A 17,785-nucleotide genomic window follows, 5' to 3' on the forward strand; every position below is an offset into this window, starting at 1 on the left:
AGGGTGTCATCCTGCTCAATGTCTGCCCCTCTTCCACAGCTATATTCACAGCCAGATGTCCTTGAAGAGGGGGCATGTGGTGTCCATGGGCACATTTGAAGCCTTCCGCAACCCATGGGCACCCAAGGGGCTGGAGTGCATTATTTGCCCTCAAAATGATATTTAAATTTGATTTATCTGGAAAGGCTCATTTAATTTATTCCTTAGTTACAGTGCCCCTTTAAGGAGCTGTCAGTTTGCTTAGCTAATTTGTTTATTTGCCCATTTGTTTAATGGATATGCTCAAAAGAGTATACGTAGATTCAGGTCCTGTTCAATCGTAGATTAAGATCGTTCACAGACTCCAAGGCCACCTATATATTCTTCGGCCTTGAGGAGTCCATGTTCCATAGGTTGTGGGATGTTGCATCCCCTTAGTAATTACATGAGGGCCTTGATCCTCAGGTTTTGGCTGTGCATCAGACTCACGCTCCTGATCTTTGGCCACCCAGCGCAAAGGGGGTTCAGGGAGAGAGGAGGACCTCCTTGTAAGCCTACTCCCGGGCCTGGCCAAGCTGGCCATTAACAGGTCTAGGCAGTGGGCTGTCACTATATGTTTACATGTAGTGCATAAGGTTGCAACCTCCTTTTAAGTTTTTTGAAGGGGCTGCTCCTCAAGTTCTGGCTGCACTTCAGACCACACTCCTGATCTTTAGCCACCTGGTGCGGTGGGGGGTGCAGGCAGATCAGACGACATCCTTGTGGGCCTGGCCAAGGTGGGCATTAACAGGTTCAGGCAGAGGTCCGTGGAGAAGGGTGTTAGACGCGACTGTCTGTCCCTGTCCCGTGGTTACAATCACATGCCTGGGTGTCCCTGGAAAGGGAGCACGCCGTGTCTACCAGTACGCTTGAGGCCTTCCACAACTGTTGGGTGCTGCAGGAGCTGGAGTGTTTCCTTTAAAGTTTTGTCTTTTGTTATAGTGCACCTTTAAGGGGCTGTTACTCAGTTAATTAGAAACATAGAAAATAGGAGCCAGAGTAGGTCAATCAGCCCTTTGAGCCTGCTCCACCATTTGATATGATCTTGGCTGATCCTCTATCTCAACACCGTACTCCTGTGCTCTCCCCATAACTCATGACACCTTTAGTGTCCAGAAATCTATCTGTTTCCTTCTTAAATATATTCAGTGACTTGGCCTTCACAGCCTTCAGTGGTAGAGAATTCCATTGGAGCACCACCCTCTGAGTGAAGAGGTTTCTCCTAATGTTAGTCCTAAGTGGTCTGCCCTGTATCCTGAGACTGTAACCCCTTGTCATAGACCTCCCTACTAAAGGAAATATCATCCCTGCATCCAGTCTGTCCATCCCTGTCAGAATTTTATATGTTTCAATGAGATCTCCTCTCATTCTTCTAAACTCAGTGAATACAGCCCTAGTCGGCCCAATCTCTCCTCATATGACAATTCTGCCATCCTAGGAATCAGCCTGGTGAACCTTCGCTGCTCTCTATGGCAAGTATATCCTTTCTTAAGTAAGGAGACCAAAGCTGCACCAATACTCCAGATAGTTTACTTATTTGTTGTTTTTTTCTAACGTGTATAAAGAGAGTCAAATGGAGGTTGTTGTGCAATGGTAGTGTGTTTTTTTTTAATTCATTCATGGGATGTGGGCTTCGCTGGCTAGGCCAGCATTTATTGTCCATCCCTAATTGCCCTTGAGGAAGGTGGTGATGAGCTGCCTTCTTGAACTGCTGCAGTCCATGTGGTGCAGGTACACCCACAATGCTGTTAGGAAGGGAGGTCCAGGATTTTGACTCAGCGACAGTGAAGGAACGGTAATATATTTCCAAATCAGGATGATGAGTGGCTTGGAGGGGAACTTCCAGGTGTTGGTGTTCCCATCTGTCTGCTGCTCTTGTCCTTCTAGAATGTAACAGTCATGGGTTTGGAACATTCTGTCTCTGGAGCCTTGGTGAGTTCCTGCAGTGCACCTTGTAGATGGTACACAGTGATGCCACTGTGCATCAGTTCTGGAGGGAGTGAATGTTTGTGGATGGAGTGCCAATCAAGTAGGCTGCTTTGTCCTGGATGGTGTCAAGCTTATTGAGTGTTATTGGAGCTACACTCATCTAGGCAAGTGGAAAGTATGCCATCACACTCCTGATTTGTGCCCTGTAGATGGTGACCAGGCTTTGGGGAGTCAGGAGTTGAGTTACTCAGTGCAGGATTCCAAGCTATTGACCTGCTCTTGTAGCCACATATTTACATGGATAGTCCAGTTCAGTTTCTGGTCAATGGTAACCCTCAAGATGTTGATATTGGGGCAATTCAGCGGTGGTAATGACAAAGGGCAATTATTAGATCCTCCCTCTTGCTGGAGATGGTCATTGCCTGGCATTTTTGTGGCACGAATGTTACTTGCCACTTGTCAGCCCAAGCCTGGATACTGTCCAGATCTTGCTGCATTTGGACGTGGACTGCTTCAGTATCTAAGGGATCGTTAATGGTGCTGAACATTGTGCAATCATCAGCGAACATCCCCACTTCTGACCTTATGATGGAAAGAACGTCTTTGATGAAGCAGCTGAAGATGGTTAGGCTGAGGACACTACCCTGTGGAACGCCTACAATGATGTCCTGGGACTGAGATGATTCACCTCCAACAACCATAACCATCTTCCTTTGTGTTAGGTATGACTCCAACCAGTGGCAAGTTTTCCCCCTGATTCCCATTGACTCTGGATCAGTTTTGCTGGGACTTCTTGATGTCACACTTGGTCAAATGCTGCCTTGGTGTCAAAGGCAGTCACTCTCATCTCACCTCTGGAGTTCAGCTCTTTTGTCCATGTTTGAACCAAGGCTGAAATGAGGTCAGGAGTTGAGTGGCCCTGACAGAACTCAAACTGAGCATCAGTGAGCAGGTTATTGCTAAGCAAGTCCTGCTTGATAGCACTGTTGACGACCCTTCCATCATATTGGAAGAGAGCCTCCTCAGGGAACTGAATAACTTAAATGCAAAAAATAAAGACTTTGAAAACTGGGAAAAAATGCCCATGCCTCAGAATCAGTCACCAGAACATATGGATGATGAAAATTCTGTCCAAACATTTTAATTTCTTAAAAAATTAATATCAGAAACCTCATCCTACCTGTGGATGAGGTTTCCTGAAAAATGCAAAGGCTGCCTGGCTGATTCGCCCTCCCCACAATACGGTAATGTCGGACGAGCAATGAAAAATCTCAGTTAATTACTACTTTAATGGACTTAATAAGCCTCTTAATTGTCGGCCAACCAAAATATTGTGCGAGTGCATGATGTTGTCGGGACGCTCACCTGGAGCTATTTTATGCTTGAAAGTGTCAGGCACGTGCTTGCACGCCGAGCGAAAAATTCTACCCCAGGTTGCCAAAGTTTGCACTTCACCCCAACATGTTAAGCTGCATGCACACAGCCCTCTCAAAATGGCAATTAACATATGTTTATCACTCAATTACAGTGATATTTATTTACACAGATTTTTGACTTTAACATTGGGCCAACAGGTTTCTCAGGCCTCCTGAAACTCGCCAGCAAAAACAAGACGGCAGTTGAGGGGTCTATCTCATTGAAATATGGGAATAAACATGCAGTACTCATAGCTGCTTTGTTACGTGCTAGAATGAGTGTTCATGGTATTTTTGCTGTGAGTTTACTTTCTGTGCTTTGGAGAGTTTTTCTATCAAGAAGGCTTTGGCTTCCTTAGGTTGGATGAAGAGCAACATGACCTGCACTAGCAGCAAGTGGTTACAGACCTTCTCCTGAACAGAAGACAGGGGAGCACTCGAGAAGGATGCAGCTTAGAGGAGGCAGTACCCATGAATCGGAGTCTATAGGCAGAGGCTCAGTTCCATTGGCACGTTTGAGCAACAGTGTCGCCGAAGGCTCAGGGTTTCTCCGGCTGAGGAAATCCAAAACAAGGTGCATAATAATAAATTAGTATAAAGCCATTTAGGAATGAAATCAGGAAAGTGCAACACAAGCTGCTTATATTGCTACTGGGAATGCCATTATCAATGCAAGATTCACTTCAGTTGCACCAATGGACCCATATCACAAGTACATGCAACGATCAATCTTCTCATTCCCTCACCAACCCCAATGCTGCCAACACAAATTAGCTCTGCCAGCAGCCATCCACCCCTCGAATGTCAGTCACCCCATTGGTTCCCATTAATTCAGGTTTTCCCATTTCTCATCAAACAAGTTAAAAAATTACTTGCAACACAGCACCCAAGACTGTGCAAGACAGGGAATTGGTGTAAAATGATCATATTTATGCTCCCTAACTAAAAGAGAAAAATGCAACAACGCAACATTTTCTTATACATTCATTTGCACACTCTTTTGCAACTAGAAAAATTTACTCTTTTCTTACAACTCCCACATGGTTTAAACAGAGATAGAGGCAGGCTTCTCAGATCCTTGCTGTGACTGCTGAAATTCTCTAGTCTGATGTCATCTGCATTTTGAAGCACACAAGGGCCCCACCAAAGATTCCTCCACCTGCATATGTGCGGAAGAAGACTTGGACTTTGGGAGACAAGGCAGTATGTGGATAGCTGACTGGTATGGAGAGGGGGCAATGGGTGAGAATTGGAAGGACTTTGAGTGGAGCCCCCACTTCCATGTCCCCTTTCATCTTCATCCCTTTCAACCTTGCCACATTTCACTGCCACCACTATATTGGAATGCACTTTTGTGCAGATTATTGGACCGCTCTAAGATCAAGACTAAGGTATTTGTCTTACTAGTTAAGGTGGCAGGTTTTTTGGCATCCACAGACTGCACAGCCATGGCTAAGGTAGGCATGGACTCAGTTGATTGGAGCATTTGATGTTCCACAGCAGTAGCCACTCTATCCATGAAAGCATGCAAAGAACCAGAACTTCCATGAAGTGGCAATTACAGTCGGATTGCCACTCCGCTTCTTTTTTAACTTAGCCTAGTCTGGAGGTGCATCTTCCTTGTCGGACCTTCTAACTCGGGCCTGCAGTGCAGTGGGTTCCTGAGACCTTCAGACTAGGGCAGCAGAGTCAGAGAAAAGGAAGCCACGCCCCCTCTTTTACAGCACCAGCTTCTGTAAAGCTGGTAAGTTTAAAGGCCCCAGCCCCTTTGAGAAACCAGGGAGAAAGTAAATTGTAAGGTAAGTGGGTAGGGTGGAGCGGTTGATAAGATGGTCATTATAGGAGGGGTCAGGCGGTCAGTGGGGTTGATCAGTGATGGGTTCGGGTGGTCAGTGTAGGGTTGGTCAGTGAAGGGGTGGTGGGTGGGGGGTGTCAGTTGGTCGCTGGGGAGGTTGGTGAGAGGGGACGGTTGGTCAATGGCGGTGTCAGGTGGTCAGTGGGGAAATAGGGAGGGTAGGTGGTGAGTTGAGGTAGTCGGAGGGTAGTTGGAGGGAAGAGGATAGTTGAGGACTGGGTGGAGTTGAGAGGTTGGTCAGGAAGGTGGGGAGGGTAGTCAGGAGGTTGAGAGGTTGGTTGGGGTGTCAGGGTGGTGGAGGGGTTGGGGTGTAGTCTGGGGGTTTGGAGGGTAACCTGGGGTTGGGGGTTTGGGGGTGGGGTTGGGAGGCTGGGGGTGTAGTCGGGTAGGTGGTTGGCTAGGTGTTGGGAGAGTATTCGGGAGGTCCAGTGGGTTTTGGGGGGGGCGGTGCTCAGTACTATAGTTAGCCAGGAGTTAGAGATGGTTTTAATTCTTCTAACTTTTCCTGGGTAATTATTTTGGTAAGCTAGTCAGAACCATCCAAAGTCTCCGAATTAAATCCGGGTATCAGATGGTTCCCAGTGCAGGGCAATTGCCACATGGAAGTTTGAACTTACCAGGCAATTGCCAAGCAACCCTTACATTAGAGACCTTTGAGGGGGAGGGGGATGGGAGTCCCCTAGCACATATTTGGGGTACATCCCTGGTACAGTGCCCTGGAGATCGGAAGTCATAGGCTGTGACCTCAGTAACTTTTGACATCAACCTGCTTACGCTTGAGGTGAAATCCCCTATTCTCTGTGCAGTTGTGGTGAGTATACTTCAATAGACTGTCAGTGCATCGTATATTATCTGCTGATGGTCAGTGATTCTCCTTTTTATTGATGGCCTCAAGGTTACACCATCTGTGTCCAGCTGGGCACAGGTTGGGGAGGGCGGTACTCTCCATTGCAGACTGTTCATTGCTGTCTCCCCAACCATTGTCTGCTTTTGTTCAATTGCGAAATGTGAGTCATCAGATGAAAACTTAACCCTCTATCTATGAGATGCCATTGAAGTGTTGGTATCTGAAGATGATGGCCCTGCCAGACATCATTGAGTACTGACAAGGTAAGAATATTGCAAGTTATAATTATGAAGATAATCATATTTCACACATTGTTGAAATAAATGCTACATGACTGAGTGAAGTAAGAAATGTAAGTGCCAATAATTTAATTGTGTCACCAGCTAACTGAAAGTTCCTCATCTCCCTCACTCTGATGCCTAAACGTGCCGAAACTTCACTGACTTCTAGTGCCTGCTCCTTTGCAGTCGCTGGATGGGAGATGGTTGGAGGGCCACCTCTAGTTTTCTCTCACTCTCTGGTGTTCTGCGTTTTTTTTTTTCCTTGAATGAGGGGAAAAAACAGACCTGTGAAGGTAATGGCATGTGTTCAACCGATGGTTGGAGTTCATTTGATAAGGTTGAGTATCAGGGAAAGGAATTAAATTGCATAAGGATGATTGTGAATAGCAGTGGTGGATGGATAGATGGGGATGTGAGGAACTGCATAGACAGAAGAATGGATGCACCTGCAAGTTAATTGAGTGTGAAGAGTGATGTGATGGAGTAGGTTGAAAAGGCAGAGTGAGGGATTGGGGTGATGTATGCTGTGGGATATAGATGAGTGTAACCTGATCCGGTTAAGTTATTAAACTGCTCGATAGACTGCATCCAGGAATGTGGCACTGGGCTCCTGGATGCAACCTCCTGGGCAGCCTCCAATTATGTGTTCTTTGTTTCTGCTGCAGGTTTCCTCCTCCTATTGCTGAGGAATAGCTTTTCCTTCTGGCTTCTCACAGCCTCCCAACAATGCATCAAAGGAGGCTGCCTTTGAATGTCTCAAAAAACATTTGGAACTTTCTCTTCAAATTGCATCTATGGATTAGCCCTTTAAACACTGAAGTTGAGATTGTATCACATGAGTCCTTATCACACCCACTGCCACTTTTGGATCAGAAACCCTCAATAAATGATAATGATGTGGCTACATTAAAAAAAACCATTGACAGAATCACTGAACATACTTCTGGGTTTCCCACACGATATCACATCCATGACCTCCCAGCACGGGGTGGATTTTTGGACTGTATTTCCAAATGTGGTGCAATGGATTATCAACCGCAACCCCCCCGACCATTCCAACCTAAAAATTGGTTGGCACTTCGCCAATCAGATATCCGGCAGTCTTGCAGAGATATTAAGCTGTGGGGGGTGCCTTAATTTTCCCCTCCTGCCAGCAGCGGATTTCATGGTGGGTGGGAGTGGAAAATTTGGAGAGAGGCCAAAAATCTAAAGGAGGTGGCCATGAAAATAGTGGATGCTTTGGCTGTCATCTTCTAAAATTCAATAGATCCTGGAACAGTCCTGGCAGATTGGAAGGTGGCAAATGTAACTATCTAAAAAAGGAGAGAGGGAGAAAACAATGAATTACAGACTGGTTAACCGAACATCAGTAGTAGGGAAAATGCTAGTGTCTATCGTAAAGAATGTGATAACAGGGCACTTAGACAATATCAACATGGATTTATGAAAGGGAAATCCTACTGGAATTTTTTGAGGATGTAGCAGAATAGATAAGGGAGAACCAGTGGATGTGGTGTATTTGCATTTTCAGAAAGCTTTTGATGAAGTTCCAGATAAGAGGATAGTGTGTAAAACTAAAGGACATGGGATTGGGAGTAATATATTGGCATGGATTGAGAATTGGTTAGCAGACAGGAAACAGAGAGTAGGAATAACGTGTCTTTATTGGAGTAGCAGGTGGTGACTAGGGCGCTACTACAGGGATCAGTGCTTGGGCCCCATCTATTCACAATATAGATTAATGATTTGGATTCGGGAACCAAATGTAACATCTCCAAGTTTGCTGACGCCACGAATGTTGGGAATGTGAGTGGTGAGGAGGGTGTTAAGAGGCTTCAAGGCAATTTGGATGAGTTGAGTGAGTGGGCAAATACATGGCAGATGCAGTATAACGTGGGTAAATGTAAAGTTGTGCACTTTGGTAGGAAGAACGGAATGGCAGAGTATTATTTAAATGGTGATAGATTGGGAAATGTTGATGTGCAGGGGGACCTTGCCTTGGTGTCCTTGTGCACCAATCACTGATGGCAAGCATGCAAGTGCAGTGTGTAGTTAGGAGGGCAAATGGTATGTATGTTGGCCTTCCTTGCATGAGGACTTGAGTACAGAAGCCAGGATGTCTGACTGCAGCTGTACAAGGCCTTGGTGAGACCACACCTGGAGTATTGTCTGCAGTTTTGGTCTTCTCACCTAAGAAAGGATATACTTGCCATAGAGGGAGTGCAGTGAAGGTTCACCAGACTGATTCCTGGGATGGCAGGATTGTCGTATGAAGAGAAATTGGGCCAACTAGGGCTGTATTCACTGGAGTTTAGAAGAATGAGAGGAGATCTCTTTGAAACCTATAAAATTCTGACAGGGATGGACAGACTGGATGCAGGGATGATATTTCCTTTGGCTGGGAGGTCTAGAACAAGGGATTACAATTTCAGGATAAGGGATAGACCATTTAGGACTGAGATGAGGAGAAACTTCTTTACTCAGAGGATGGTGAATCTGTGGAATTCTCTACCACAGAAGGCTGTGAAGGCCAAGTCACTGAATATATTTCAGAAGGATATAGATAGATTTCTGGACTCTAAAGACATCAAGGGGTATGGGGAGAGAGTGGGAGTATGGCGTTGAGATAGAGGATCAGCCATGATCATATTGAATGGCAGAGTAGGCTCAAAGAGCTGATTGACCTACTCCTGTTCCTATTTTCTATGTTTCTATGTAACATTCAAAGCCTACCTGCAGTAGCTTTGCTGTGGGTTCTCATTAATTACAGTGACGCCACACTGGTGGGGGTGTATGGTAGGTCTGCTCAGTGCCTTCTTCCATTCTCTGGGAAGGTGTTATCTGTGGGGCTCAGGCAGGAGTGCACTTTGAGACTGAAACCAGCATTGTGACCAAGGATTGGAGGTGGAGAATGACAGAGACACAGTTGCGGTGGATAATAGTGAGGTCGGAGGTGGGGAATGAGGAAGGAGCAATGGGGGACAATGGGCAATGGTGGGGTTGGAGAATGAGGTGGGGGGGAGAGAAACAATGGCAGGCAGAGGGGAGACTGAGGGTGGGGAAACTGGACCCGGACATGGAAGACTAGAATGCAAACACAAAAGTAAGGGGATGGGAATTGAACTGTATGAATGGGGGTGCATGCACACAAACTCCAGAATACGAGGGCAGGGGTGCTGTTAGTGTGGCACAACAGGGAGGGATTGCACAAAGACTCATGGAGGTGGGGGGAGGGGAAAGGTTTGTACATGAGGGATGGGTAGCACAGAGACTCATGGGGGTTGGGTGGGGAGACTGTGTTGTCATCAGTAAAGAAGGAATGGGAGAGCTCATTGAAAGTCACAGTCCCAGGTCTGGGGACAAGAGGTCAGGGTGAGAGATTAAAGGCAGTTCTGGCGCTTAGTGGATCTCGCAGTCATGGTGAGAGATTAAAGACAGTCCTGCAGTTTAGTGGGGTTTTGCGGGCCTTGCTACAGGGCTATGCAAGGCACGCATGTCGTAGACCCCCTCCAGGGAGGGGCAAGGGCTGTGTGCTCAATTGGGATAAGGCACAGTTTGGTGTGCAGGGCATAGTCATGGTCTTACAGCCAGTGTCTTGCTTGGTACTGGGCTGCAGGTGGGATGGTCGTGGTTAGGGGAGGTATCTGCAGTCTGTGAAGGGGAAATACATAATACAGAGTGGGGTAATCAAAACTTTCCTGTGGAGGGGTTGCCTCTTCTGTACATGACTGTGCACACAATCTCTAGATAGGGCAGAGTGATCCATATTGGGCATGGGGACGTCTACAGTGATGGATTCAGGTGGGAGGGTTGGAATATCAAGCACAATTATAATAAGATCCAGAATTATTGGGGAGGGAGGCTGGAGAATATTGGGAGGGAGCTTCAACTACATGCTGTGGGGTTCCAGAAACACTGGAGGGTTGAAGTTGGTCTCAAAATAAAATCACATCACCACCATCATGCAAGCCCAAAGTTGTGGCACAGTTTGAAATCGAAACTGGAAAAGAATCTGCATGGGAGTAGTCAGAGAGCATGTGGGAGGAGGAGATCAGGGCTGCGTTGGGGGTCCTTTTTAGGAAGCAGCCTCAAACTTGGAGCCTCAATATTGAAATGGAGTCAGAGCTGAGAGAAAAGATTAAGACTTCCTTGAGAAGGTGAAGTTGGAGCCATGGTCTTTTTTCACTTTAATGAGAGACTGCAAGAGTCCTTGGCTTCACAATACAGTTGCTCCATTTGAGATTTAACAGGGAGGTATGTGAGAATGCAAAATGCAGGCAACCGTTAAGAGAGCACAGTGCTGCATATCTGCTTGATTGTCAATGAAAGCCTCTAATGTGCCTTCTCCAATTGGCACAGATGATGGGCCAAAGGGCATCTATTCATTGCTGAAGTCCAAGTTGAGCTTGATTAGCATACAAAATCATTGATTGCAGGGTTGCCTTTGGTAAGGTGGCACATTTCATGAATGTGTTCAAACCTCTCCTAAACTCTGTGGGATTGAGATGTCAAGTATCAGGGCTGGCACCGTGGTCACCGAGATATGTGAGTGTGTGCTTCAGCTGCAAGACTGTACCAGTGAAAAGCCAATAGTGCAGACGCATCTGTTGGGCACAACATTGGCTTTCTGTACGTGAGTTGGAGGTCTACTCTATTTGCCCAGTGTTCCTTAATCTCTTGCATCTATCAGTCCCCAGGGAGAAAGAGGATTGAATAATGGAGCCTGTGCTTAATGCTCCCTTCTTGATGACAGTGATCGAATTGAGGAGGAGGAGAAGGGCCCAGCGCTGCCTGTCCCACCTTTGAAGGGAGGCCCGGCTTCAGGTCCATGGTCCAGGGAATCCCCAGCAGCACCCAAAGCATGACGAGCTTAGACCCATCCTACAGAGGCAACTCGCATGACCAAGAATGTACTGAAGAAGACTTTCCTATCTGGAGATGAGTGATAGACAATGCCGCACATATCTGCGCTTGCCAAAAGATTTGGTGGATCATATCTGCAACATTCTGTGGGAGGATCTAATGCCCCATGGACTGGGAGGACGTCCCCTGCCAGTGGCCCTGAAGGTCACTACCACGCTCAATTTTTTTTTTCCCTGTGGATTGTTCCAGGGATCCACAGGGGGCCTATGCGGCATCTCAGTCCTCAGCACATAAATGTATCAAGGAGGTGACAGATGCCCTCTACAGTATGGCCCATTATTATGTGAACTTCAGACTGGATGAAAAAAGCGAGGCTGCTATATTTCTGGGGCTTGCAGCTATCTCAGACTTCCCTAGAGTACAGGGTACAATTGATTGTACACATGTGGCATAGAGAGCTCCATGGCACCAGCCCCTGATGTTCATTAACAAGAAAGGGTTCCGCGCCCTGATCATTCAACTGATGTGTGATCAGAAACATATCATGCACATTTGTGCCAGGTACCCTAGAGTTCCCATACACCCTGAGCTACTCCCAGGCGCTTCACATATTTGAAGGGCCTCAGCGATTACACAGATGGCTGTTTGGGTATAAGGGGTACCTGCTCAGACGATGGCTCATGACACCCATGTGTCGTCCTTAGAGTCACTCGGAAGAGAGATACAATGCGGCGTATGAGGCGACATGATCCATCATCAAGCAGACTATTGGCATCCTGAAGATGCACTTCCGATGTTTGGACTGCCCAGGTGGGGCTCCGCAGTACTCTCCACAGAGGATGTCCCACATAATCATGATCTGCTGTACCCTTCACAATCTTGCATTTCAAAGGGCTCTTGCCAGTGGGAGATATGGAGGAGGCTGAGAGCTCCTTGGACGATGAGGAGCAGGAAGGGCAGGAACCTGAATTGGGAGATCAGGGTCTGCTTCCACATGAGGATGCCATCAAAGAAGCACGACTGGAAGGCATGCCCTTGCCACACTGATAGCCACACGATTCCAGGACACAGCCACATTCCTTCTGGTCCTTAATGCCATGCCAGTCCACTGAAAGTCCTTTACAGCCAGTGACATTGAGAGCAAATTCTTCAACCCTCATGATTCACCAGGCTTTAATCTTTGGAAAGGTCAGTAGTGAACCCTGCATCCTTGCACTCTGGGAAGTGATTGTCGCCACAACAGCCCAGACACTGCGTCAAATGACTTGATGCAGTCATTGCCACTTTGAGAAACTTTTAGTGGACACTGAGATGCGAGCCTGGTTGGAGAGACCATCGTGACTGCAGGTCTTGTGCTTTGGCACTACCAATGAAGACAGCGTTCTCATTTTGAGAGACAATTCCAGCTACCCCTCCAAGGCTAGTGAACACGCCTAATTCCATGTTGTCTTGTAAGGAGTATGGTTGCTAATCTACTTTGTAGACACTTCCAATAAAGAGTTTGACACATCTCCCTGACATAACACAAGGGTAGAGTAAATATTATGAGTCAGTTACACATCACATAATGTCAGGCTTACAAAGGGTCATGATTACTGAGTGCAAGCATGGTTCACCCTTGCAGTAAGAGGGCACGTAGATGCATATACACAACGCTTTCAAATGATGAGACCATTCTCACGAACAGTAAATGTACTTACAAAGTCGCATGATATTAACACTGAAAACGCATAACCCAGAAGTTATTTGAAAGTTTCTTATTTTTTCGAAGCATATCGCTTCATCCAGGTGCATTCCTGAAATCCACAGCAAGGGTGGAGGCAGCCTGCTAACTGCTACACCCTGCTATCTATGATGACTTTGGCGGGCGTCTTCTAGATGGCTGAGAGCTGGAGGACCCTGGCCTGCTTTAGACTTCCTGCTGTGGAACAGCTGCATCCTCCTCAGCCTGAACAGCTGGAAGTGATGGGGCCACAGGCAGAGGGGATTGGGTAAGGCTGGACACTGTCGGAATCATCTCGGTGTATGGCCCCGGGGTCTCCAGCTGCTGGTCCTCCTCCCTGTGGGTGCCAAAGACCCCTGCATAACTCTCTGGGGAGAAGAGGCTCCTGGACTGAGGTCCAGATGCACCACCCCTCTCTTGCCTGGGCAGTGATGAATCCCACCAATACAGCAGTGAAGTGCAGATCTGAGTGCAATCTGATAGGTTCTGCTGGAACAAGGCTTCCAAGGCAGTCACCACCCTTCCCATGGAGCCCTCGAGGCACTAGCATTTCAGTGCCTCAACATCAGACAGAATGTGGATGGACTCCATCCTTTGCTCTAATCTGTTGACTGCCACTTGCAACTCTGCCTGATTTTCCACTGTCTGTCATTGCATCACCAGCATGCATGGTACAGTCGATTCTAGAGGCTCATGATCAGACTTGGACTTAGTGGGTGCCTGATCTCCAGCAGTCCTTCGAGTACCAGAGATCTAGGCTGTCACTGCCTCCAACTGCTGTGGAGATATGTCTGTGAGGTATTCCCCAGGATGTGACCCCAAGCCGACTCTATAACTATGACCTACTGGGGTGTGTGCCTCTGAGCTGATGAAGGGTGCAAGTGAAAGCTGTGATGGCTCTTCTTCCAATGGCTCCTCATCATCCTTCTCTGAGGTGGCCTGGAGCTTATGTTGGCTCTAGAGGTCAGTCTGGACCTGCTGGTGCCTGTAAGAGAGAGAAGATAGATGTAGTTCATAAGCAGGCAGAATACAACATTGCATGTTATTCACTGTGATTATCAGGATTTGATGAACTCATGGAGGGCTCATCCATACTGGCTTGCTGGGAGAGGCTGATCTTGCCTTCCGCACAGGAGTGTTCCCTGTCCTCACCACCAACTTGGTGACATCCTCCTTGAATTTGGTCAGCTCCAGGTTGTCGGCCCTCCTCCAGCCTGGGATCTCTCCTTCTTGTTATGGGGCAATCTTGACCTGCATGAAGACAAAGGGATGGAATGTGATGAGAAGAGATGGAGCAGAGGGTGGGAAGCATGCATGCCTGCTGTGTGTGCTGAGCCCTCCCCAGTAAGGGCTGAGGATGCAGTTTGTGCAGCATGATAGATGAAATGCTAATGATGTTAAAGTGCCTGTGAAACTATCAGTGGTGCTGTGTCTCCGGCTAATATGGTGTGAGATCCCTGAGCAGTGTAATCCTTTGAATGTATGATGCCATTATGAAAGTGTGAGATTGGAATGAGCTGAAAATTGACTTACCCTGGTGGAGCGAATGATATCATTCATCCTCTTCCTGCACTGTATGACATTTCTTGGGTGGGTGCCTGAGAAGCTGACCTCCCTTGCATTTGCCTCCCAGGCCAGCAGTGTGAGGTTGGTGGGATTCCTGGAACCATCTCTGGGGTAGAGAACATCCTGGTGTTGGTGTACTCCATTGATGAGGGCCTCAAGGGAGTCATTGCTGAACCTCGGGCAGCTTTCCTCTTGCACGCAGCTATCTGGAGATACCTCCTTCACACAGCTGGGCTGGGGAGAGTAAATATGTGTGTTTAGGTGGCATTTAAATATGGCATCCAGTCCTTTGACCTCATTAGGTGATGGTGGGGAAGATGAAGCAGTTCCCAACCCATCACGTGTTTCAGAGAGTTACTCACCTATGCATAATCAATTATCTTCCACCTTATTATCAAAAATGGAAAATTCTACCCTGGGTCAGAATGGGTCTTCCACCTTAGAGAGCTTCTGAACAATCTGATTGGCTGGCAGCTGTGTAGTCCCCACAGCACCAGAAGAGAGTAATGGCCACTGCTGGAATTACAGTCCCTGTGGAGAAGAAGAGATGTCTCCCGAGCTGGGGATTTTGGGTGGGCCCAGCTGGGAGACTCCACAAAGATGGGGAGGTGGGTTGGGGGTGGGGCTCAGGCTGGAGAGGCCAGAGAGCAGGATAGAGAGAGTACAATTTTGGTGGGGGTGCTGCTGATAGGCACAGGGGTTCCCCGAAAGGAGGTACTGCTGGGCTGCTCGTCTTGCCCCCTCCCCCCCCACCCCCGCCTCCTCCAGCAGACCGAAAAACTGCAGCAAAGACAGATTGAAGCCCTTAAGTGAAAGTTAATTGGCCTCAGTAGGCCCAAGGGCATGTGAGCTACCTGATGCTTTATCCGGCCTAGTAATTTGGGGGATGGATCAAGGTAGGCAGGAAGGAAGTGGGCTGGTTTTATTTTACTAGCCTTTTCATCCCTGGTGGGGTGGGCATAAAACTCAGCCCCATGTCTCTCAATTATTATTGGAGTGCCCTTTATGGAAGAATGCTGCTGTTCTTGTCTGGGCTGTATGTGACTCCAATCTCATTCCAAGTGTATCACACTGCTACACGTCCAACTTCAGTAAAAAATTCCACCACTAGCATCTTAAAGCATGCAGGGATGGGCAGTATTCTGGCCTTGCCAGCACATCTGCATCCTGAGAATGGATCCTATTGTAAAAATTGTTGTGTCTGTTTGAAATTTGGCATTCTTGCATTTGTCCTGATGAGTGCAAGCCAAAAAACTTTGGCAACAAGTATCTCTTTTGAACAATACCCAGGCGACTGTTTTTAAAAAATTAAAACTATTAAAAATAAAAATATTTGAAACAAAAAGCATCCAATTTGATCCAGATCTTCAAAAAGTGAACATTTCTAATTGTGGTAAGAAAACAGATTATTTCATGGAGTAATCATAAAAATGATGTGACTAAGGAATATTTAGCCTTGTCTTTAGTCCAAGATAGGAGCATTTCATTTTCTATTGTGAGCACAGAAAATTGATTCTACTATATTTTTATTTAACATACTGGCCTTAATTTATCTGTCCACCTTTCAATATTCTTTATTCAGCTAAGGAAAGTGATGCTGAAGTTACACACATGATTTGGTAAACTCAAGCTATTCAAGAGAGATGAGCACGTCTATTAGGTGTCTGAATTTATATTTCAGATAATTAATGAAGCATATTGCTGTGTCATAAAACATCATTCGGAGTTGCACCCGTTGCCAAATCGGTATTAACTAAACATCTGAATATATATGCATGTATGTTTGGACTTTTTAATTGCTCTTGGTTTAGATTGTCCTTATTATCAAAAAATTATAAATTAAACTGTTTTCCCTATATTTAATAGCTACATGGTGTCAAGCCATCACTTGGAACCAGCAGTAAAGGCTTGGAAGTAGACGAAGATGATGAATTAACATCAGGCGAAAGCAGACCCTCCTTTACTGATTACAGGAGCAGTGGTGCGATTATTGGAGAACTAAACTGCCTAACTCAGCAAAGGATGGAAGTAACTGTTACCTGTGAAACTGTAGCACAGGTCAGGAACAAGCTTCTTTTACTGCTAACGATAACATTTATTTATACAACCCATTTTAAATAGATAAACTAACAAATGGTTTTCATTTGAATGGAAACGTACTTGAACAAATGCCAGCCCAAAAATTGTTGCTGGTATTGTTATGCTTACATATGTGTATGACCTTCCCTTGAGTAAAAGAATTACAATGTTAACATCAAGTTGTCTGAGAAATTGTACTATATTTATAGGATACTCGTTTTGAAAGGTAACTAAGTTAGGCTATCTTGAAGTTAGCACTATTACAGGAAGGGAGTCAATGTGGTAATTTCCTCCAATCTTTAGCAACATCTTAAATGTCAGCAAGATTTCTTGGGTCCCTAGAAAACTAGTAACTACATTCCTTTTATTCTTTAGTGGAAATGAATCCAAGGAAGACTTTTCACAATGTTGATTATGGGTGAGATTTTCTGCTTCAAACCTGGCCCACAAATTTCCATCTAATAAAGTAAATAGGTAAAAAATTGCAGGTTAGTGAGCACAAAAGTGAGAAATCTTGCTCAGACCTCTTAATGTCCAGTGACCAGAGGAAACCATCCTGTTGATCCCTGTAGAATGATAGATGTGATGACTCTATGGAGCAGACTGGTTTTATCAAGAGACATTTTTAGTGCTTGCACACTCGACCAGATCTCTCATTGGAAAAACCCCACCCTGCTCACTGGTTGGGGCCCCCACTGTACATCACAATAGATAAACTGTTATATTTTTGACAGCTGTGGCCCTAGAAAATTCGAAGTACAGGAACATAAGGAATAGGAGCAGGAGTAGACCATATGGCTCCCTGAACCTGTTCCACTCCTCAAAACAATCATGATTGATTTTCTACCTCAGCTGCACTTTCTGCATTATTCCCTTTGATTCCCTTCCTATAAAAAATCTATGTCTCAGCCTTGAATGTACTCAATGATGGAGCATCCACAAGCCTCTGGGCTACAGAATTCTAAAAGATTCATAAGCCCTTGAATGAACAAATCTCTCCTCATCTGAGTTCTAAATAATTGACTCATTATCCTGAGACTATGCCACCTTATTCTACATTCCCCAACCAGGAGAAACAACCTCTCAGCAACTACCCTGTCAAGTCCTTCAGATTCCTGTATGTTTCAGTGAAATCACCTTTCATTCTTCTAAACTGCAGAAAGTATAGGCCTAATTTACTCAGCCTCTTATCACAGAACAAACATTTGA

The 17,785-nt window shown here is 46.1% G+C and overlaps 1 protein-coding gene across 1 annotated transcript in view; it reads left to right on the top strand.

Annotated features, from left to right (window-relative positions):
* Positions 1–17,785, top strand: part of LOC121282838 (sodium/hydrogen exchanger 10-like) — a 395,537-nt gene that overhangs the window by 355,323 nt on the left and 22,429 nt on the right. The window contains exon 22 of the mRNA XM_041196650.1: positions 16,364–16,555. Coding sequence (XP_041052584.1) covers positions 16,364–16,555 — 192 coding nt within the window. The remainder of the gene's footprint in view (positions 1–16,363; positions 16,556–17,785) is intronic.

Source organism: Carcharodon carcharias, chromosome 10 (genome assembly GCF_017639515.1).
Source record: "Carcharodon carcharias isolate sCarCar2 chromosome 10, sCarCar2.pri, whole genome shotgun sequence".
In the NCBI taxonomy this organism is placed as follows: Eukaryota; Metazoa; Chordata; class Chondrichthyes; order Lamniformes; family Lamnidae; genus Carcharodon; species Carcharodon carcharias.